At 46.9% G+C, this 23,294-nt stretch overlaps 1 protein-coding gene and 1 non-coding gene across 2 annotated transcripts in view; one reads left to right on the plus strand and one right to left on the minus strand.

Annotated features, from left to right (window-relative positions):
* Abr (ABR activator of RhoGEF and GTPase) overlaps positions 1-7,095 on the minus strand; it is a 195,890-nt gene extending 188,795 nt beyond the window's left edge. The window contains exons 1-2 of the mRNA XM_032912343.1: positions 6,991-7,095; positions 5,746-6,905 (exon numbers count right to left, since the gene is read on the minus strand). Coding sequence (XP_032768234.1) covers positions 5,746-6,784 — 1,039 coding nt within the window. The 5' untranslated portion in view covers positions 6,785-6,905; positions 6,991-7,095. The remainder of the gene's footprint in view (positions 1-5,745; positions 6,906-6,990) is intronic.
* A 7,739-nt stretch (positions 7,096-14,834) lies between these two features.
* On the plus strand, positions 14,835-14,940 carry LOC116910770. The gene has a single exon (XR_004389278.1). It is a non-coding gene; the product is annotated as a U6 spliceosomal RNA (small nuclear RNA).
* Positions 14,941-23,294: the final 8,354 nt, after the last annotated feature.

The following is a 23,294-nucleotide window of genomic DNA, read 5'->3' on the forward strand; positions in this document are numbered from 1 at the left end:
ATAGGCCAGCTCTGTAGGGTTGGCTCTCTTCTTCCACCTTTACGTGGGTTCCAGGATCAAAGGCAGCTCTTCAGGTTTGCACAGTCAGGGGCAAGCACTAAGCCATCTCTCCAGCTCGCATTTCTTATTTGTTTTTTTTTTTTTTCTTTTTATGAAACACGCTGACCATGGTGGCCCCAAACTCATGATCCTCCTGCCCAAGCCTCCCAAATGTTGTGATTACAGGCATATGCCACTGTGTCTGGTTCCTTACTTGGGGTTTAACAGTAGTCACTTATCAAAAAGATGTTTCTTTATCTAAAAATTAAGGTTTCTACTCAGCAAAAAGATAGTGACAATTCAAGGGTGGACCACCAACCTGAGCAGTCTCAGTCCTGAACACAGCTTGCATGAAGCACGACCTTGATAAACGCTTGCTGAGTAGGACAGACGGAGGCGGAGAGATGGATAAATGGATGGATGGATGGATGATGGATGGATAAATGGATGGATGGATGGATGATGGATGGATGGATGGATAAATGGACAGATGGATGGATGATGGATGAATGGGTGATGGATGGATGATGGATGGAAGGATAGATGAATGGATGATGGACAGATGGAAGGATGGATGGATGATGGACGGATGGATGATGGATGAATGGATGATGGATGGATGGATGGACGGATGGATGGATGGATGGACGGATGGATGGATGGAAGGATGGATGGATGATGGATGGATGGATGGAAGGATGGATGGATGATGGATGGATGGACAGATGGATGGATGAATGGATGATGGACAGATGGAAGGATGGATGTATGGATGGATGATGGATGATGGATGAATGGATGGATGATCGATGGATGGATGATCAATAGATGGATGAATGAATGGATGGTTAAGAGCCAAAAAAATAGAAAAATAGAGAATACTGGGGTTGGGTTACAGTTCAGTGGTAGAGGGCTTCTTTGGTATATACAAGGTCCTTTATGTATGGGTTCAATCCCCATATCAGAGGCAAAGGAAGGCTGTGTGGAGAGAATTTGTCTCCACTAAGCAAAATACTTTGGCATTTGAACTGAAGGCAGACTATCAGATGAATAGTTTCTAACAGTCAAAAGGATTCTGGACTTGGAAAAGCTACCTGCATGCTTTGTTATAGGACAGTATCTGGGTACAGTGTAGACACAAAGGGGAAAACACAGACTGCAGAAAGGACTTATGAGCCCTGAGGACAGACCCCTTGACTCTGTGTCACTGGTGGTGCAGAAGCATGCTAGCATCCAAGAGAAATGCTGGCCTCCATTGAAGAATGTTCAGCAATATGAGCCCAGGACTGGCTAGCCACTGAAGGGAAGTCTGAAATCTAACAATATACCCTGCTACCTAGGTGGTAGCCCTTCAAGGTGACCCCAGCTTCTGACGGTCTGAAGTCTGGTAGGGATTTCAGTGATAGCAAAGGCTATTATGACACAGACATGCATGAACTTCACGGTCATGATAAGTCAAGTGTGGGGGTTGGGGATTTAGCTCAGTGGTAGAGCACTTGCCTAGCAACCACAAGGCCCTGGGTTGGGTCCCCAGCTCCAAAAAAAAAAAAAAAAAAAAAAAAAAAAAAAAATGATAAGTCAAGTGTGCCATTAACCAATCTAAACAACTTTCTAGTTTCCTGAATTCAATCTTCCCATCTATTTTGGGAGGTACATACTGACACTTGTAGCAGGAAGCTTAGCATCAGTTTGAAAGCAATGGACTTGGGAATCAGACTGTGTACTCCGTTTGTAAACTGGAAGACTGGTGGAGTGTCCTTTAGGCTTCCCAAGCCTCAAGTTTCTGTCTCACCAGGCTGTATGTCATAAACTAACAACTAGGGATAAACATTAGACAGGAGCTGACAGTAGGCCAAGTGAGTGCTATTCCTTATTGCTGCCTGTGAAAGACAGGCTGAGACCTGGAAAGGCCAGTGACTCTTAACTAGTGAGAATGGAGCTAGGTAGACTCAAGTCTAACTTCACAGTACGTGGTGTATGACCTGACACATCAGATTCTGCTCTGCCCTCCACTCCACTCACACCTTTGCCCTTTCCCAAACACCAAGAACTAACCATGTCATCATGAGCTAGACTTTGCTCAAACCAATCAAGACAATAGAAATGATCAAAAAACAACGATGAGGGCTGGACAGATGGCTCAGTGGTTAAGAGCACTGACTGCTCTTCCAGAGGTCTTGAGTTCAATTCCCAGCAACCACATGGTGGCTCACAACCATCTGTAATGGAATCTGATGCCCTCTTCTGGTGTGTCTGAAGAGAGCTACAGTGGACTCACATACATAAAATAAATAAATAATTCTTAAAAAAAAAAAAAAAAAGGAACGATGACTAAAGTGAATTGGCTTGCCTATTAATTAAACTCTGATTTTCTTCTCCTGTGTGAAGTAAAACCCTAAAAGATGTTTAGGTTTATGGATCTGTTCTTTACTTAGTAGAAAATGTCCCTTTCCAGGGAGGGGGAGCCCCTTAGTTATTTTATATGTTACCTTTCTCCTTAAAACCCTGTGGCTAAGGCAAAGCCTGCTATATTATCCTATACAATCTGCCCCACAGTTATGTCCTCTGGTTACAGATATGGCATGTGGTCACTGGTAGAGATGGAGAAATAACACATGGGGCCAACCCAAAGACCTTCCTAAGCCAAGCTTAATGCTCTGCCCTGGCTCCTGCCCTGTGGCCTGGAAGCTTCTAGAAAGGGGCCCAGTTGACCCAGAATATTCTGGAAGTAGAAAGTTTTGCAGAGTCAATTTGGAGAGCATAGCCTATAGCCGTAGTTAGCTCATATACTCTCACGCTTCCTACATCCCCGGGCCTGTTCTAAGCTCTTTAGAGACGGTAGTGCATCTGTTCAACAATACGGGGAAGTCCTGTTTTACTAATGGAGAAAGTAAGCCAAGAACTCCTCCCAGTGCCACCAGGCACTGTGATGCAGAGACCACAGCTTCTCCATTTTCTAGATGAGAGCTCACTATATAGCAGAGGCTAACCAGGAATTCTCCATCCTCCTGCCGCAGCCTTCGGGAGTGCTGGGATTACAAGTGTGTGCCATCACCTCTGGCACACACACTTCACCCAAACATGTGCTACCTATCGTGGAAAGACACTTTTAACACAGCGATACCAACGTGCGCTACGATGCTTTGCGTTCTCTTCCTCCATGCTTTCCTTCCTTCTTGCTTTTGATGCTGGGGGCTGAACGCATGGCTGGGAGCATGTGAAGCATGTGTCCTATCCATGAACTACACTCCCTTTATCTATTCTGTTATGTCCTATTACGATACATTACCCTGAGAGACAGGCATGGTGGCACACACCTTTAATCCCAGAACCGTGTAGGCAAAGACAGGGAGACCACTTCCAGGCTAGCCTGGTCTATATAGTGAGTTTCAGATCAGCCAGAGCTGCACGGTATGAGGCTCTGTCTCAAAAACAAACAACAACAACAACAAGACAAAAAAATTAACATATCACCAGGGAGATGGCTCGGCATTAGTCACCAAGCCTCATGACCTGAGTTCTATCCTTGGGACCCACAGAACGAGAGGAGAGAATCAAGTCACAGAAGTCATCCTCTGATTTTCATGTGTGCACTGTGGCACATGCAAACCTCCCACACACACACACACACAAGTGTAAAAATACACCACTCAACAAATACTTCCAGGAAACTTAGTATGTGTAAGACACATTTGTATAAATGAAGTCACAAAAAGGTCCCATTTCGCCAGGGATTGAGCTTAGGCGTGGGGAGAGATATCTGATGCGTACACAAAACAGTAGTGTCTGAGGAGCTTATTCAATGTGAACTACAGGAAAGGCAAGCAAAGATGACCTCACGATGCTTCCACCGCCTGCAAACTGTTCTGCAGGGTAAAACAACAAAACAAACCCTATTGACTGCCGGAGTGTGCTGTGACCCTGCAAACGCATGTACATACATGTGTCACTGCGTATGGTGTGCATGTGCTTGCATGTGTGTGCCTTCTCTATCATATCCTCCCTGAGCTGCTGTGAGGGGGTTTCCTATACGAGTCTTCCTCGAAGCGTGCCTAGAAGAGACTTGGCTTTGGCACGGCCTCGCCAAGGCCACGGGTGCCAGAGCATGTGCTCTGGCTGGAGTCTTCAGTCTAAAGGAAAGAGAACCTTTCCATCATCCATCTACCCCGAGGAGCACCTTTGTAGTTAGCCCCAAGAGTGTGCTGGTTTCTAATGTGCATCAAGGTGCTAAAGAACGGACTGCCTGCAGAATTAACAACCACTCCTGGGGAACAGCCAGAGCACTGCGCTCACCTGACAGAATGACTGATGTGGGTCTTGGGAGGGATGGGACAGGAGCCAACCCCAAAGCAGCTCAGGGACGTTAGCCTCCGAGGAGGGCATTTGAAACCTGGCACCAGAGGAAAAAAATCCTCGACTCTTGCTTTAAATTAAAAAAAAAAAAAATGATTCCTAGCAGGGGTGGCAGAAGCATTACCTATGGGAACCGCAGCCAATATCTGCTAATGAATAAGTGTAATTGATCAAAACGGATGACTCGATGGATCTTCCAAATGTGCTTTTAGCAAAGTGGACAGTTACTCATTCAAATGCAAACTCTCACCCAGTCAAGACCGAATAATGGAGATTCTGGAACAGTCCCAGAATCACTGATGTGTCTCCCCACACACATCCCACCCCATACACGGAGCAAGAAGGCATCTTTAAGTTCCTTGCTGCAACTCAATCAACCCAGGCACCAATGCATGCCAACCCCAGTGCATTCTATCCGCATGCCCGAGGGGACCCTGGCACTTATGATGCAGCAAGGGGGCAGCTGCATATCACCCCACAGTCCCGTTAACTATTTCTCCTTACCTGGTTCTACTCCCTGACCTATGCAGGGCTGAACTGCCTTTCAAGTTCAGTGCAGTTGCTCGTTAATTTAGACATCATTTATGGAGCACTGTGATCACAAGGGGACTCAAAGGCAACTAAGACCAGACCCTGTCCTCAAGAAAGATGGCAGATTGGAGAGGAAGCAAAAGACACAGGACGGCCTCAGCTCACCTGTTCCAACACATCTCAGATTCAGTTTTCTCCTTTATCAGGGAAAGCACTGGGTCAAACAGGAACCAGGCCAGCTCAAAACTGGGATTCCAAGCCTCTCCCTCCTCTCGGGCTCCTAGGAAGCCTACGGACCCCAGAGTAGCCTTCTAGGAAAGAATGGTCAGCAAAGAGGAGCATTAAGCACCTCCTGGAGTAAACTAAGCCCCCAGCATGAGATGTAGGCTGGAGGAAAAGCAAGATAACTTGAAAGCATTTGGGGAAAGACTTCCTCACTAAGAAATCTCAGGGAAAATGGGGGACTTCTGGAGCTTCTGCAGAGAGTACGGTTAGGGTGGTGCAAAAGACTCTGGAGGACCTGTGAGGAGTGAGGACTGAAGACCAAGGTGAAAGGTCCTGCCAAGGTCTAGGCAAGCGCGCCATTCCATCACATTCCTCCTCACGACTCCGGACACAACCATCATGCTTATTTTCATAGACTCCCCCGAACCCCGAAAATCACTTTGCACGCTCTTGTTTTGCGTTCCACAGATAGCTTTACGGGGGGGGGGGGGGCTCCCAAGTACCTAGGGTTAAAAGAACCACCAAGGTCTTCCGTGGCGGGGTACCAGTAGCCAGCAGGATGGATCAGCCAGGTACCTAGAATAGGGGTACGCCTACCTGCGGAGAAGCCGTCTTCGTGGTCTGAGCTGTTGTGGCTGCAGTCACTGCCTCTCTCAGGCGAGCTGTGACTGGGCGAATCCCGGTCCGGCACGCGCAGGAATCTCTTGCGCCCCCACTGGGCGAGGTGCTCCCGCGCCCCGCGCCTGGGAGACTCATCCTCCGCCTCCAGCGGCTCCAGGTCTCGACTCCGCCGCCGGTGGTGCCGCCAGCCTCCGGAAATCAGGTGCATCCAACGATGGGGACTGCAGGGCCGCGCGGGCTTCTCAGCCTCGTCGCGGGTTCCAAACCGGCAGGGGGCCATAAGTAGGTGGCCGAGGACGAATTTCTCATTCAAATCCACTATCTCGAAGTCGTGGTCACTGCAGTCGCCTCCATCATCCCCACCCGTAGCGTCCGGTTCGCCCTCCTCCGAGCCCCGCCCTGCCCGGGTCTCAGAGGACCGCTGGTCTCCCGGTATAGGGGACCCCGTGCCATCGGGGCCCGGGGGCACACAGTCCTCTCGGAGCCTGAAGAGCAGGCGAGGCTGCACCAGTTGCTGGTGGATGGCAGCGGTCAGACTGCGCACGGCGCCCCCTCCCTCCACCGCCCCGGGCCAGGCAGGAAGGTCCAGGCACATGTAGGGGGATGGCTCCGCCGATGTCGCTACCTCCGAGTCCAGAAGCGTGGGGCCAGGGGAATCTGAGTCGCGGCTCGCTGCGCCCTCCTTGTTGTGAGGTGGCGGCGCGCACACGGCCCCGGCTGGCTCCTGCTCCTCCACGGAGGCTCCCCCGCTCCCAGTGCCACTGCCGCAGCCTCCGCCGTCCCCGCCCTCCGGCGGCCCGCGGGGTAGATCCATCCTCTCTCCAGCCAGGGCCGCCTGCAGGTACCAGACTTTGAACTTCTCCTCGGCCAACACCTGTTGCAGCCGCTTCAGGTTGAGTTTGCAACGCTCGAGCTCGCGCTCCATGTCCGGCACCGATTCCAACTTCATGACTGGAGCCTCCTCCCCGGGGAACTCGGCCTGCCAGTGGCGTTCAAACTCCTGCGGGTCCCACATACTGGCCCGGCCGTCGGGCCTCTCGGGTCCCGCTGCTGTGCGCCTCAGTTGGCTGAGGTGGCGTCCTGGAGCTCGCTCGGAAGCGCACGCTGTCGCAGTCGCCTGTCCCTCGCTTCAGTGCCTGGAGGAGAAAAAAAAAAAAATAAAGTTTTTCCCCTTCCGCCCTCGTGCCTTTTTTTCCTCTTCTTCTTCTGGGTTTCGCCTACCTGACGTAAGCAGCCACAGGGCTGCGGGGGCGGGAGCCCGGGCCGCTAGCGCCGAGACCGCGGTCCGCAGCTACGCGGCTTGGCCCGGTGGGCTCGGGCGCGCGGAGAGCAGCGACGGGGGCGGAGCCTCGGTGGCGCAGGGCCAGAGCCGGCGAGCGCGCCTCGGAGCCGCGCGGGCAGCTGGGTCAGGGCCACGGCAGGGAGGACCGACCGGGCTGCCCACCTCAGAGGCGCAGGCACTGCCCACAGCTCGGCGGGCTTACACCCTCCGGGCTAGTCCTGTTGCGCAGCTCCAGCCGCTGCGCGCGATCCGCGCCCCCTCCCTGCACCCAAGCGCGCGGCCACGGTGAAGCGGTAACTGGGGCCAGGGAGCGCGCGGAGCGCTCTGGGTCCCAACCAAGGCCTCCCGCCACACCCCTACCCCAACCCAGCTTCGCCCGGCTCTGGTCAAGCTCTCCAAGACCCTCCCTTGGTCAGGCGGCACCGGGACCAAGGAAAAAAAGAGGCGGGAAAGGCTATGTGGAAAGTTCCTTTGGGCTTCCCAGAGCTGGGATTTATTCATCGCCTTGGACTAACTTATTCAAGATCATACAGGAACGCAGCCCAAAACTGGGGATAAGACTTTGGTGTTTGGGTACCTTAAAATGTTCTCTTCATTGCTCCCTAGAGATTTTTCCGGAAGGGAAATTGTGATGGTCCTGTGACCTCAAAGCTGAGGGCACTCATGACTGACTTGAGCCAAGCCATAGTTGCAGAGGCCTAGGTCTAGTAGATGGCCTTCCACTCCACCATCTCTTTGTGGCCTCAGACAATGCCCTTAAAGGTGGGGAACAAAAACAGGCGCTGGAGGAAGGCACGAGTGGACCACGTGGGTACTCTAGCGTCACCCTCTCTGGTGAGGTTTACAACTGCAAAGATGTCCTGATACACCCTGTCTCGTGCTTGCTGGAGAGCAGAGGCCTTATCAGTGATTCATGGGTTCCTTCATTTCAAAGATGAGGAAACTGATACTATTCAGAGGCAAAGTGACCCCAGAACTGAGCTGGAAGTCTTCCTTTCATCTCTCCCTTTAGGAACTGATGCCAAAAGCAGGAGGAACTTCTTTCCAGCCTCCTGCCACTCACCTGTCTCCTGATCACCTCGGGCATAGGCCGTCCAGCTATCCTTCCAGTCCTCTTCGATTCGTACTTCCAGGTACTGAGAAACATTTGTCACGCGTGTGCGTTGTGTGGCGTGTGTGTATTGGGCGGTGTGTGTGTGTGTGTGTGTGTATATACATACATATATATATATATATATATATATATATATATGCACGCGCATGCGCGTGGAACTGCAAGCATGGTACATGAGCAGTGCCTCCTTTTGTAGAGGTTGGAGGTCCACTGTCTTCCTCTATGACTTTCCACCGCCACCATAAAAAAGACAAGGCAGCTCACTGAACCTGGGGCTTCCAATTTCTGCTGTTTGACATGTTGGCCAGGAAGCCCCCCAAGATCTGCCTATTTTGCTCTTCCCTGTGTTTATGTCCAATTTTAAATGAGTACTGGGGTCTGAATTCAAGTTCCTCATGCATTGGAGGCTAATACCTAATCAACTGAACCATCTCCCAGCTGGCTAGCCGCAAACAAGATCCAGTCAATGCTTTTGTTCAAATTCCTTCAGTGGTTCCTTTCACCCACACCGTGGAGTCTAGACTCCTTGCATGCCATAGGGAGCCTGCATAGTTTAGTCTCTGCCAGCCTCCTGTACTTTTATTTAGCCTTAGAAATTCAACTATAGGACTGGAAAGATGGCTCAGTGGTTAAGAGCACTGACTGCTCTTCCAGAGGTCCTGAGTTCAAATCCCAGCAACCACATGGTGGCTCACAACCATCTGTAATGAAATTTGATGCCCTCTTCTGGTGTGTCTGAAGACAGCGACAGTGTACTCATATAATAAATAAGTCTTTAAAAAAAAAAAAAAAAAAAAAAGCTCAATTACAACTCTTTGTCCCCAAAGCTTCCTTAAAAACAAAGTCAGCCTCCCCCCACCATAAAAGTTATTTTCTGTGTGTTTTTTCCCCTTGAACCCTCACCCACAGACAACTCTCTGAAGCTGAAGATATTCAGCTCTGTGAAGCTCTCTCCAGCTCTTCTCCAGCGTGTTTGCATCCCCTCTGGATCCTGGACTGGGCTTCCTACAGCCCGTTACAATTAGTGACTCCTTGTGCTTCCTCTGAAAAAGCACACAAGGACGGAGGTTTCTCTTCAATGTTGTGTTCCTTCTTACTTAGCTCGACATAGACATGGCTGATCATTGTTGAAGGGGAAAGAGTGAAGAAAGGAATGGTCAGCCAGAATGCACGCACACACATGCACACACACCACACACACACAACACACACACACAACACACACACACACACACACACACACACAAATGCAGGCACATGCACACACACATGCTTTTCTGTTCCTGCATGACTAATTTTTTGCATCCTTCAGAACTGGGCCAAATGTGATTTCCCCAGAGGCTTACAACTCTGGAATTTTCTTCCTCGTCAAAGTCTGTGTTTCCTGGTTTTGCTCCTGTCCCCTCTTCCGTCTGTTTTCTTTTTTTCTGATTTAGCAGGTGATTAGCATGGATTGTCGTGGCATTTGTCCTCTGGTGAGACTATTACAGAGAACTGAAGATCTTGTTTTGGCTTTGAGACAGGCTCTCTCTGTCTAACAGCACTGGCTGTCCTGGAACTCGCTCTGTAGACCAGGCTGGCCTCAGAGATCTGCCTGCCTCTACCTCCTGAATGCTGGGATTAAAGGCCTGAATATCTTTCAAAATAAACTAAGTTTATAATCCCTAGTTGGAATGACAGTCTTTCTCACCTTAGCGCCATATCCTAAAGCCTCAGAGGCTAGTACAATCTATGTCGTCTCCTGGGAAGGTTGAGGCACTCCCCATCCCTACAAGCAACCTGGTCAGAGACATTTCCATCAGAATCTATAGGCATCACAGCCTCTGTTAAGACTCCAGTAGTGATGGATGACCCCAGTCAATAGGCTATTGATCCAAAGATCTTGCACCATGTATGCTGAAACACACAAGGACAGAGAAAAACTCTAAGTTATTATAAACATCAATTTCTGAATGCCTGAACTCCCAGAGAGGACACTTTCAGCTCTGTCCTCTAATTAAAGCAGTGCTATGATTTCCTTTTGGCTCAAGGAAGTTGTTACCGAAACCTCTAATTTTTCCCACTAGGACCCATATAGAGGGGAATTGCAGCATACATCTTCCGTAAACAGATCCCAGGAGCAGCCTTCATTGTCTCTAGTTGGTGAGTAGTTCAGCCTTGGTACCTGGTGATCCTGGGAACAGGAGCAGGGTAGCTAACATTTATTAGGTCTACATTTCTAGTTGACACACAGCTTTGATCTTATCTAATTCCTCACAGCCGATCTATAAAGAAGGAGTTATGGTTGCTGTCTCAGAGACAGAAGTGGGAGGGGGAGGTCACAGAGGTGAGAGGTCACATAGCTAGCAAGTCTGCTGGGTTCTGGAAGTCCAGATGCATTCATCACTTCCATTCGTTTTCCCGGGAAGATGTGCTGAGCACCCGGGAGGCCCTGCGGCCAGGCAAATGAGATTTAAACCTTCTAACCTGGTACACCAGATCCTTTCCTGTGTATACTCTAAAGCCAGCTTGTTCTCCCAATGTCATTTCCTGAATGCCTTCTGCTTGTTGCACCCATTCAGACTTCAACCTGAATGCCTCTCCGTGGCAGATGTTTTTATGTCCCATGTCACCTCCTCTTGATCTATCTGGGAGTCTTTGCTGCAGCTGTTGTGAACAGCCACCATGATGTCCTCTCCTCAAAAGTGAACCTCCACCACATTCCGTGTGTGTGCTGTGGTGCGGGGGCTGGGGCTGGGGGTTATTTTCTTCTGTTTGAGACGGGATCCCACTATGTAGGCCTGTCCTGTCTGAAACTCACTCTGTAGTCCAGCCTGTCTTTGAACTCCCAGAGATCCTCCAGCCTCTGCCTTCAGATATTTGAAACAAAGAACAATCTCGGTATTGTGGAAAGGAACGCGGTTGTGGTTTGCCCTGGAGTAATCTGTATTTTGATGCTAATTCCACTGCCCCAAGGACAGCTGCCTAGTCTCTTACTCAGGAATCAGGTGACTTCACCAAAACCTCCCCATTGAATTTGTAAAGTTCAGGTGAGGGGCGGGTACAGGATAGAAGGAGGCCTGTCATTGGAGGAGAAGGAAGGATGGATGGGAGAGAAGTTTGAAGGAAGAGGAGGAGACTGGAACGAAAAGGAAGGGAGACAGGAGGGAGAGAGAGAAGCCGTGGCGGGACAATGGAGGCTGATGTTAAGATTCCGCTCTGTGGGGGTTGGGGATTTAGCTCAGTGGTAGAGCGCTTGCCTAGCAACCGCAAGGTCCTGGGTTCGGTCCCCAGCTCCGAAAAAGGAAAAAAAAAAAGATTCCGCTCTGTGTATTTACAGGTTGTTATCAATGTTCTTTTTTTTTTTCTTAATTTTATTTATTTTATTATATATGAGTACACTGCAGCTGTCTTCAGACACACCAGAAGAGGGCATCAGATCTCAATACAGATGGTTGTGAGCCACCATGTGGTTGCTAGGATTTGAACTCAGGACCTAGGGAAGAGCAGTCAGTGCTCTTAACCACTGAGCCATCTCTCCAGCCCCGTTATCAGTGTTCTTAAGGGATGGATGGTACCGGGCTTTGTATGTTTAGGTGGGCAATTATATCTTACCAATTGGATCTAAGATTATTGTGTTGTGTGTTCTTTTACGTGACGGTTTGAGTGTAGGAAAGTGTGCGGTGGCAGGAGACACTGGGCTGCCGAGGAGTTGGGATGTGTTTCCACCAAGATATCTAGCAAATATCTTGGGGCACTGTGGGCGAACCTATCAGGATAAAAAGACAACAATACTTTTTTATATTTTTTATATTTTTACAACAACAGAACACAGTGACAAAATGAAAGTAGCTACGTAAGACCATTTCTTTTTGCATAAATGAGAGCACGCTGGGGTGGGAAGTTCACTTGGTTTTCATCCCCCATGGGTGCTGACTTTTCCCCCATTAGCTAGAGACCAACCTCACAGTCTTTCCAGAGTGGCTAATTTTAAAAGAAAATGAAGGAAGGGGAAGGAGCCACAGCTCCAAGCCATCAAGTTCTGGAATTCAGGGAGTGGAGGGGGTGATGTCTAAAAGAGAGTTTTACAGACAGGGGAAATAAAAGATTTACATAAAAGTTTTACTAACTGGGAGAGACTTCTGCAATATGCTGGCCCTTGGTGGGCTCAATAGTTGTAATAGAAAACAAAAACATGTCCCAGACTGAGCCCTGGGATTAAAGGCATTGCTGACATGGCTATGTTCCTTGCCCTCGCTTTTTTCTTAAAATAATTAAGTTCTCAAGAGTGGTCCAGCTAGAAATTTCTATGGGGAAGTTTTTATGAAATAGGCATTTGGGCTGGAGAGATGGCTCAGCAATTAAGAGCACTGACTGCTCTTCCAGAGGTCCTCAGTTCAAATCCCAGCAACCACATGGTGGCTCACAACCATCTGTAATGGGATCTGATGCCCTCTTCTGGTGTGTCTGAAGACAGCTACAGTGTACTCATATACATGAAATAAATAAATCTTAAAAAAAGAAAAGAGTCATTGGTTAATAAATGTTCCTGGCTCTTCCCCACCCCCACCCCTAGTTCTGCCTGTTGCCTACAAACCAGCATGTAAAGCTTGCCTCTCCTCAGCCCCATGCCTGCAGCTATGCTTCCTGCCATGATAATAGACTAACCCTCCGAAACTGTCCTCAAGCCCCAATTAAATGTTTTCTTTTATAAGAGGTGCCTCAGCCACGGTTTTCTTTTCACAGCAAGAGGACAGTAAGTAAGAAACCCAAACACCCCATAACTTTCTCTCTAGAACCTCTCCTTTCCTTGATCCAGTTAGGCATGACAGAGGGTACCTTGGTCCCAATTGTGTTGATTCTCTGGTTCCTCAAATCCACTGCTCCTCAAACCTCTGGTCCTCAAGTCTCAAGCCTACAGAGGATGAAGGATCAGGTGCCTATGGCCAGCTAACACCTCTTATTCCTCCAGCTGCCCCCCAGGTCCCTACAAGATGTGAACAAGACCTCTCACGTCTGAATGGAAGAGTAAATGAATGGATTATTTGTAGTCACTTGGGTGCTTTGGATCTCACAATATTTTTTTAATTACAGTCATTGTGGTTTGTGTGTGTGTGTGTGTGTGTGTGTGTGTGTGTAGATCAAAAGACAATTTGCTGGAGTTGTTTCTCTTCTCCCACCATGTGGGTCCTGAGGATCCAACTCAGATTATCAGGTTTCCCTGCAAGGGCTCTTACCCACTGAACCCTTTCTGCCTGCCTCAAACTCCCACATGTCAGTGGACAGAGTGAGAGGCACTGCTGGCAACCTTTAGACAACTAGCCAGTACGGAAACACAAACTGCAGCTATCAGCCAGTGAGAACTGCTTTTGGCCTCGCTTCAGCCATGGTTATCCATGGTTAAAGGCCCCTCCTATCAGCTTTGGTTCTCTAGGTGAGGCTTGTCCAGACATAGATGAGAAAGCTAATTATGAGATTAAGTAGAAAGGTTGAAAATAATAATAAAAAAGTAAGGAGACATGAGAGGAAACCATACCCTTTCCTGGGGCCTAGTTTTCCTTTCCAACTGAGAGTCAAACTTCAATACAAGTGCCAATGCCTAAACCGTCTACAGCGGTAGCGCTGTTTCCCTGAAGATGCCTCAGACAGGGACGTTAGAAACAACAAATGAGCTGTGCTTACTCAGCGCCGGACCGTCTGAAACCTTGAGGTTTTTGTGTTAGGACTCCCTTCAAGTTCTGAACTCTAAACAATGCACCTTAAAATACACCTTACTTATAATATCCTTAAAATAAATAAGGGTCTGAGGCCGGTCTGATCTACATAGCAGGACAGCCAGGGCCACATTGGGAGACCTTGCCTCAAAACAAACAAACCACGAAAGCGAGGACTATGATTCTGTCTGGGGATCCTGTAGTGTTTCACTAGGCTCTGCCCCTATGCTTGAGGAGGCATACTAATTACAAAAAATGTCATCGTAGGGTTCCAACTGTGTAATCTGCCATATCCCTTTTTTACTTTCTTTTTTCTTTTTTGAAACAGGATCTCACTCTAGAGCTCAGGTTAGCCTCAACCACATGGTGATCCTCCTGCCTCAACCTCCAGATTGCTGGAATTGAAAGCATGTGCCACTATACCCCTTTTTTTTTTTTTTTTTTTTTTTTTTTTTTTTTTTTTAAATCATGGACCCTTACAATATCTGAGCACAACCCTGGGGAGGCACCCAGGCCATCAGTTAGGAGAGTAGATTAAGGGTTACCCTACAGTAATTGTCAAAAGCCAAAAAAAGATTACCGTAGTCTGACTCTCATTTATTTGTATGCATAAATTGGTTTGTACTACAAATAGATAAAATTAAAAACAACAACAACAAAACAAAAAACAGTGAATTGGTTCATTAGTATTCCTGAATGGCAATCGGTAAGGTTTTCTTTTGTTCCTAATTGTTTTTAACATAGTAACAGCTTTGGCACTAAAATATATTTATGTGATTTTTTTTTCATGATGTGAATTTGCATTGTCCCACCTTTGGCCAGTGAAAGCTTTATAAACTGGCTTTCAAGGCCCTTTGTGTCACCTTTGTATTTTCAGAAACTTTGACAGTGGCTTTCTGGTTTGGTAAGGTGTTCCTAGCTTATCTTGTATATTTTCTGTGCAGACCAAACATCTCCCATTCTCAAGAGAGCCTGGGTGCTCGCTTCAGCAGCACACATACTAAAATTGGAACGATACAGAGAAGATTAGCATGGCCCCTGCACAAGGATGACACGCAAATTGTGAAGCCTTCCATAAAAGAGAGAGAGAGAGAGAGAGAGAGAGAGAAAGAGAGAGAGAGAGAGAGAGAGCGCCTAGCCTGAGTATTTTTTAAATGAGACACGGATTTTAGAGGCTAAAGTCAGGAGATTAGAGGTGTTTATTTCTGCTGGTTTGGCTCAATAGACCAAACTAGAAAATATATATTTTGCATATTACGAGAGTATGGTGAATTTTCCAGTTAGTATTCAGGATGAGAGAATTTTCATTTAATCACAAAAAAATCTCACTTTTCTCTGCACAAAGGGGAGCTCTTGTTCTCAGCCATGCCAGCACAATTACTCACACAGCAGTTACCTGAAATGTCATTATCTCTATGTTGTCCTAGCCCAGGATTGGGCTACCGCTCTATCATTCTGAGCTTTGTCTGTCCGCCACAGAAGTGAGAACACACTCTGAAGTGAACTGCCAGGGGGAAAGCCACACCCGGTGAAGTTTGATTTAGTATTTCCTTGATAATTAGCGACTGGGAGGTAGGTAAGTCTGCATTCTAGGCAGGTGCCTGGTTTAAGCCTCTTCCCTAAAGTGTGTTCTCCAGCACTTCCCAGACTTCAGGCATCTGTGTGGTGTGGTTTTTTTCTAACTCACGAGTCACCTATACATGTGTCCACTGTCTGTACAGTTTCACTTCTATTTATTGAGTATCTTATACAAGTATAACAAACAACGACATATTTGCTGTCTGCCTATGTGAAGGCTTATGTGCTGAGTGGACATTCAAATAAATACATTACCTTGACCTGGATAGGTGGTTCAGCAGTTAAAAGCACTGGCTGCTCTTGCCAAAGACCTGGGTTCAGTTCCCAGTTCCACTAGTTACAGATGATGGATCACTCACTACCATCTACAACTACCCTCACAGGGGATCTGACACCATATTCTGGGCTCAGCAGGTCTGAGCTCACACATCTCTACCCATATCCAGGAGAAACACTTATTCACATAAAATAATAACAAATAAACCTTTATTTGTTTGTTTGTTTATTTACTTATTTATTTATTTATTTATTTATTTTAATTAGAGACTAACTCATTGTGTAACTCTGGCTGGCCTGAACTCTCTATGTAGACCAGGCTGGTCTCTAGCTCACAGAGATCTGCCTCCCTCTGTCTCATGTACATGAGATACTTCAGGTGACACCCAGATTTTAAGAGTGGTGCGTTAGTTACATCAGCAATAATGGCGTATGCCTATAATCCCAGCTGCTCGGGAAGTGAGGCACAAGGGTCTTGAGCCTTGAGTACAACAAAATCTTATCTTTAAGAAAGGCTGGGGTTGGGGATTTAGCTCAGTGGTAGAGCCCTTGCCTAGCAAACGTAAGGCCCTGGGTTCAGTCCCCAGCTCCGAAAAAAAGGAAAAAAAAAAAAAAAAAAAGGCTGATGGGGGCTGGAGAGATGACTCAGTGGTTAAGAGCACCCAACTACTCTTCCAGAGGTCCTGAGTTCAATTCCCAGCAACCACATGGTGGCTCACAACCATCTGTAATGGGATCTGATGCCCTCTTCTGGTGTATCTGAAGACAACTACAATGTACTTATATATAATAAATGAATAAATCTTAAAAAAAAAAAAAAACTTTAAAAAAAGAAAAAGAAAAGAAAGGCTGATGGGTGAGGTAATATATTTTTTAAAGATTTACATTTAGCTGGGTATAGTATAGTGACACTCGCCTTTACTCTCAGGACTTAAGAGGCAGGCAGAGGGAGGCAGATCTCTATAAATTGTAGGCCAGCCTGATCTACATAGAGTGTTCTGACCAACCAGAGTTCAGTTACCAGCACCCACATTGGGATGTTCACAATTGCCTATAACACACACACACACACACACACACACACACACACACACACACACACACACACACACACACACATATACACTTAAAATAATAAAAAGCCAAGCATGGTGGCACATGTCTTTAATCCTAACACTGGAGAGGCAAAGACAGGCAGATCTCTGAGTCTGAGGCTAGTCTGTTCTATGTAGAGAATTCTAGGACAGCCAGGGCTAGGTAGAGAGACCCTGTCTCAAGAAAAAAAAAATCCCAGAACTAATAATAGTAAGTCTATTTTTAAAAGAGTTCCTTGTTTAGGAGTGGGAGCATCGCTCAGTTACTCACCTTCCCATCTGGTTCCTGTATGAGGCCCAGCAGCCCCAGAGAACCAACTCACTTCTAACTGCAGCATGTGTGGTGTTCAGGGAAAGAGAAAAGCACAGCAGCTCGGAACCATAGAGAGCCTAGGATCAGATATCATTGTTTACACGGACTAACTGTGTCCTTAAGGGAGCCACTTCATGACTTATGCCTGTTTCCTCATTTGTAAAACAGGCACTGTAATATTATCAACTTTATAAGAATGCAGTCGATGGGGGTAGTGGCACACATCTTTAATCCCAGCCCTTGGGAGGCAGAGGCAGGTGGATTTTTGTGAGTTCAAGGCCAGCCTGGACTACATAGTGAGTTCTCAGGACAGCCAGAGTTCCATAGTGAGACCCTGTCTCCAAAACAGCAACAACAACATCATCATCATCAACAACATCAATATCAACATCATCATCAACAACATCATCATCAACATCAACATCATCAACACCACCAACATCATCATCAGCACCACCAACATCATCATCAACACCACCAACAACATCATCATCAACATCAACAACATCAACATCAACAACATCATCATCAACAACAACAACAGCAAAGTGGTCAAGATTAAAAGTGTCAACAGATGAGGAACACAGCAATCATAAACAGCTCATGCGTTCCTGTAATCAGGGTAGATTGAGGGTCTCGGTCTCTAGCTTTGATAGTTACAGTGTCTCTCACAAAGCAAAGGGAAAAACAAAACCATGCCAGGGACATAGCTCTGTTGGTTGAGTGCTTGCTTAGTCCGGTCTTGGTCTCCACACATGATGGTACATGCAAGAGGTAGGGGCAGCAAGAAGGCTCAAGGCCAACCTTCCCTGGGTTGCACGAGTCCCTGTTTAAGAAAAAAACAAAGGGGTTGGGGATTTAGCTCAGTGGTAGAGCGCTTGCCTAGGAAGCGCAAGGCCCTGGGTTCGGCCCCCAGCTCAAAAAAAAAGAACCAAAAAAAAAAAAAAAAAAAAAAAAAAAACAAAGGGGAAGGGTCAGTAAGGCATCAAGAATATAAGGTATAGGGGTTGGGGATTTAGCTCAGTGGTAGAGCTAAAAAAAAAAAGAAAAGAAAAAAACAAACAAACACAACCAGACAGAAGCCAAGGACATGGTTCGTCAGTCTTGCTGTGAGGTAGTGTAGACCAGAGTGGATTTCAGCAGTCACACCAATCCTGCGCATCCTTGTAACCCCAGGAAGTGGGATCTCCACAAGGGCAGCTCAGTTTTGCTGGCTTTCAGCCTAGTGGAGAGAACAGCAGTAGGTTGAGGGAGAGATCCTGATTCAAAGGAATCGGGGAACGTGATGGAGGGAACACCGATGCCTTCTCCTGCCCTCTATGTGCACAAACAGGTGCACATAGCAGATATTAAATAATAACCTTTTAAAAGATAAAAAATAAGCAAAAATGTGACTGTATGACTTAGTGGCATGTGAGCCTCACCTTACCTGTACACAGAGGAAATTGAAGCTGTGTCCTCTTCCTTCCTCTTAGTCCTCCCCTCTTCCTCCTCTTCTTCTAACAGGGTCTCATTATACAGTCACGGCTTGCCTAGAACTCGCTGTATTGTAAAGCAAGTTATCCTTGGACTCAGAGATCGGCCTGCCTCTGTCTACTACCCAAGCGCTGTGATCAAAGGCACGTACCAACATGTGTGACGGAACCTTCTGTGACAGGAAACCTATAGTGCTAACAGCTGCATCTCGCACTGAGTCTGTAGACGGCCACAGTGAGTTACATAGACAGCACCGTCCAGAGACAGCTAAGGCGTAGAACGCAATGTGCTCAGACAGTCATGTGTCAGGAGGCCTGCTTACAGCATGAAGCCCAGTTCCAAATGAGTCACCGATGGTGACAGTACTGGGCACTGACAATTCCTTTTAGATCCCGAGCCCAGGGAACATTTGAGTGCCCCAGAGGAAGCTGAACAATGAAACAGATCTTGAGACAAATTGCACAATTTACTCTTTTTTTGTTTTAACGAATTCTTTATTTATTTTATGTGAGTATGCTGTCACTTCAGAGACACCAGAAGACGATGGATCCCATTACAGATGGTTGTGAGCCACCATGTGGTTGCTGGGAATTGAACTCTGGAAGAGCAGTCAGTGCTCTTAACCACTGAGCCATTGCTCCAGCCTACTTTTACCTTTTCTTTTTTTTTTTTCCAATTTTTTTTTTTTTTTTGGTTTTTTTTTTTTGAGCTGGGGACCGAACCCAGGGCCTTGCGCTTCCTTGGCAAGCGCTCTACCACTGAGCTAAATCCCCAACCCCTACTTTTACCTTTTCTTTTGCTTCCTTCCTTCCTTTCTTTCCTTCTTCCTTCCTTTCTTTTTTTTTTTTTTTTTTTTTCTTTTTTCGAGCTGGGGACTGAACCAGGGGCCTTGCGCTTGCTACATGCAAGCGCCTACCACTGAGCCAAATCCCCAACCCCTAAAACTATATTTCTAAGGCTTGGAAGCTAGGTCTGATGGATCCACCTGTAATTCTAGAAAGCCAAAGCAAAAGGATTGCCAGGAGTTCAAGGCCAGCATAGGCTCCTCAGTGAGACCCCCTCAAAAGAGTAAATATAAATAATTAAACAAAAGCAACAACAACGTTGTGTGTGTGAGTGTGAATGTGTGTGAGTGTGTGTGTCTAAGTGTGTGTGTGAGAGAGAGAGAGAGAGAGTGTGTGTGTGTGTGTGTGTGTGAGTGTGTGTTGGTATATGCATGTGAATGCCATTGCCTACTGAGGCCAGAAGTGTCAGATTCCCTGGAGCTGGGGCTACAGGTGATGGAGAGCCACTGATATGAGTGCTGGGGACCAAATCAAGCTCCTGTCCTTGGCATTAACCACTGAGCCATCTCTCCAGCCCCTGAAGTGTCATTTAAAAACCAGGCACCATAGTCAAAGGTGGGTTCACTGTGCCTCTGCTGTATGGCATATTATCTGGTAAAGTTAATTCCCTCCATGAGAAACCAGGGCAGCGTTGGCAAAGGAAGGGGAGGGTGGTAAGTTAAAACGTCTAAGTTAGGAGCCAGTGAGATGGCTCAGTGTTTGCCGTCAGGACTAAAGACCTGGGTTTCATTCCTGGGGCCCACACAGTAGAAGGAAAGAACGGTCTCTAGAAAGGTGTCCTCTGATCTCCATGCGTGTGGATATGTGTGTGTTTCCCTCCTACATACACACAAATAAATAAATATAAAAATGTATGAGTTGAACCAGGATGGCTCACTCCTGTCTGTCTCTGATCTAGGCAGGGGACACTGGGCACACAGCATCCTTGTACTAGCTCTCGATGCTATAGTGAACCATGCTCTGCCATGTGGAGCAGCCACGTACATACCTAACAGGCTTTTCTTTGACAGCCTGGCGTGTGACTGAAAGTGGAGATGTAAGAGCGACCCACTGAACAAAGGGTTAGAGCAAGCAGCTGTGGAAATAGCCAGGCTCAATGCCCTGAGTGAGAGAAGCCGATGTCAGTGAAAAGAAAGGAGAGAGTGAGCCTTCTGCTCTTTCAGCATGGCAGTACCAGTGCCCTTCCCACAAGCCCCCTCAGAGGTCAGAAGTAATAGCATATCACTGAGCTTACAGTCCTTCCTAGAATCATTAGCAAACAGCCATCTTGGTGTCCCCACAGGCCAATTTCGCAAGGTGCCAAAGGCAACCAAACCGGTGACATCAGGCGCATGGCTCTGCTTACTGTTTACTTACTGACAGGTGGATGCAGTTGGCCATCTGCTCTTCCTATGCCCGCCGGGAAAGGGGCGGGTGTCAGGTGACTTTTGAAATCCTTGGTCCTGGGGTTGGAGACTGACAGGAGAGGCAAACACACAGGTTTGCTTATAGAAACAAAAGAACAATGAAATATTAAAGCCTGAGCCACTAGGCTACAGTGCTTTGTTTTTACTTCAAAGACAGAGTGTCTCTCCGTAGCCCTGACAGCCTGGAATCCTCTCTACGTAGACCAGGCTGGCCTTGGACTCACTGAGATCCACTTGCTTCTGCTTCTTTTTTTTTTTTTTTTTTCTGGAGCTGGGGACCGAACCCAGGGCCTTACGCTTCCAAGGCCAGCGCTCTACCACTGAGCTAAATCCCCAACCCCTTGCTTCTGCTTCTTAAGTTCTGCTGTTAGAGGTGCGTGTCACCATGCCTAGCCTATAATGAGGTTTTTTTTTTTAAAGGTTTGTTTTTTTAAAGATTTATTTTATTTAGCTGAGCATGCTGTCTTCAGACACACTAGAAGAGCACATCAGATCTCACTACAGATGGTTGTGAGCCACCATGTGGTTGCTGGAAATTGAACTCAGGACCTCTGGAAGAGCAGTCAGTGCTCTTAACCACTGAGCCATCTCTCCAGCCCTTTATTTTATTTTATTTTATTTTATTTTATTTTATTTTATTTTTTTAATATTGAGTTTTTAAGAAAAAGATTTATTTACTTAAAGAACATTTTTACTTATTTTTTTTCCTGTGTGTATCTGTATGTACCACATGCACATGTGTGCAGTGACCATGGAGGCCAGAGTGCTTGTACTCTCAAATGCACCTTTTCCCAAAAAGTTGGAAATCAAGCAGACACTCGCACAAGCATGAATCAGTATTCACGGTAACATTACTCACTCGAGGTCAACAGTGGAGACAATCTGAATACCCGTCAGCAGATGAATGGATAAAGAAATAGAATACGGCTGACCAATGGGCTATTACTCAGCCTCTGCTGTGTGCCGTGACGTGGACGAGCCTTCGGAATACCACTAAGTGAAATGTGTCAGACACAAAGAGCAGACATTGTGTGACTCCCACTTTCATGAAACCCCTAAAATGAGCACATTTTTTTCCCCAGAAATTATGGTTACTAGGAACTCAGTGGCCAGAGGGTGGGTAGGAGGGAAAAAGGGCTATTGTTTAAAGAATCTGGAGTTTCAGTGTGGGATCCATGACAGAGGGCTAGAGAACTGAAGGCAGTAACTCAATAGAATCATGAAGGTTCTTAATGTCACCAAACTGTACCCTCTCCACCCACCCCCAAGACAGTCTTCCTCTGTGGAGCCCTGCCTGTCCTGGACCACAGACTAGGCTGGTCTCAAACTCAGAGATCCTTCTGCCTCTGCCTCCCAAATGCTGTATGCTCAAAAAGGGTTAAAAGTGAGCTCAGTGGTAGAGTGCATGTCCTTTTTTTGAAAAAGGTCTCAGTAAATAACTTTTCCTAGCATTCACTATGTAGACTAGGCTAGCCTTGAATTTATAATCCTCTGGTTTCTAACTCCCAGGTGGTGGGATTGCAGACTCACACTATTGGACCTGGTTTTATTTGGTGCTAAGGATTAAACTGGCTTCATGCATACTAGGTAAGTATTCTCTAAACTGAGTGGCATCCCCAGCCTCTATGTGTGATTTGCTACAACTTAAAAAATTTTAAAGCCTCGATGCAGAATAGCACATGCCTTTAATCCCAGTTCTGTTCCTATGGCTCACGAATTAGAAGGAGAGAACGGACTCTAGAAAGGTGTCCTCTGACCCCCATGCATGTGGGGGATATGTGTGCCCCCCCCATACACACAAATAAGGCAGGAGGATCCCTGTATGATTCAGGCCAACCTGCTCTACATAGTGAGTTCCAGACCAGTCAAGGTTATGCAATGAGACCCCAACGTTAGACAGGGTTTCTCTGTGTAGCCCTGGCTATTCTGGACTTGCTTTGTAAACCAGGCGATCCTCCTGCCTCCACCTCTCAAGTGTTGGGATTGAAGGTGTGTGCCTCCACACCCAGCCAAAAAACTATTTTTAAGTTTAGAGACAAGAGAGATCAATAAACCTGGAGCCATCGAGCCCAGTTGGTGACAAAAAGCAATCAAGGCCTTTGGCTAATTGAGAGCCTGTGTCAGGGCAGCACCATGTGGTTGCTGGGAAATATGGCCGCTCTGCTGCTGCTTTAAAAGCAGGTAAGAATAGAGCTGTGACACTGAGGGTCACAGCCTGCAGCTGCAAAATAGAAGACACCCCCGGGGCTCAAACACCAAAGTATGCCATTTAAAAAAACAAAACAAAACAAAACACTAACTGTTTGCTCTCCACTCAGTCCCCAGGTGCCACAGCCCTGTTTAGTATTTTATCCTTCTAGGGATTTTTAAACTTAACATACAAGTTATTGGTTTCATCCCTCCTTTTAAAAAAAAAAATTTGTTTCTTTTACTTTTTTTGAGACAGGG

The sequence above is a fragment of the Rattus rattus genome, chromosome 9, assembly GCF_011064425.1.
Source record: "Rattus rattus isolate New Zealand chromosome 9, Rrattus_CSIRO_v1, whole genome shotgun sequence".
Taxonomy (NCBI): Eukaryota; Metazoa; Chordata; class Mammalia; order Rodentia; family Muridae; genus Rattus; species Rattus rattus.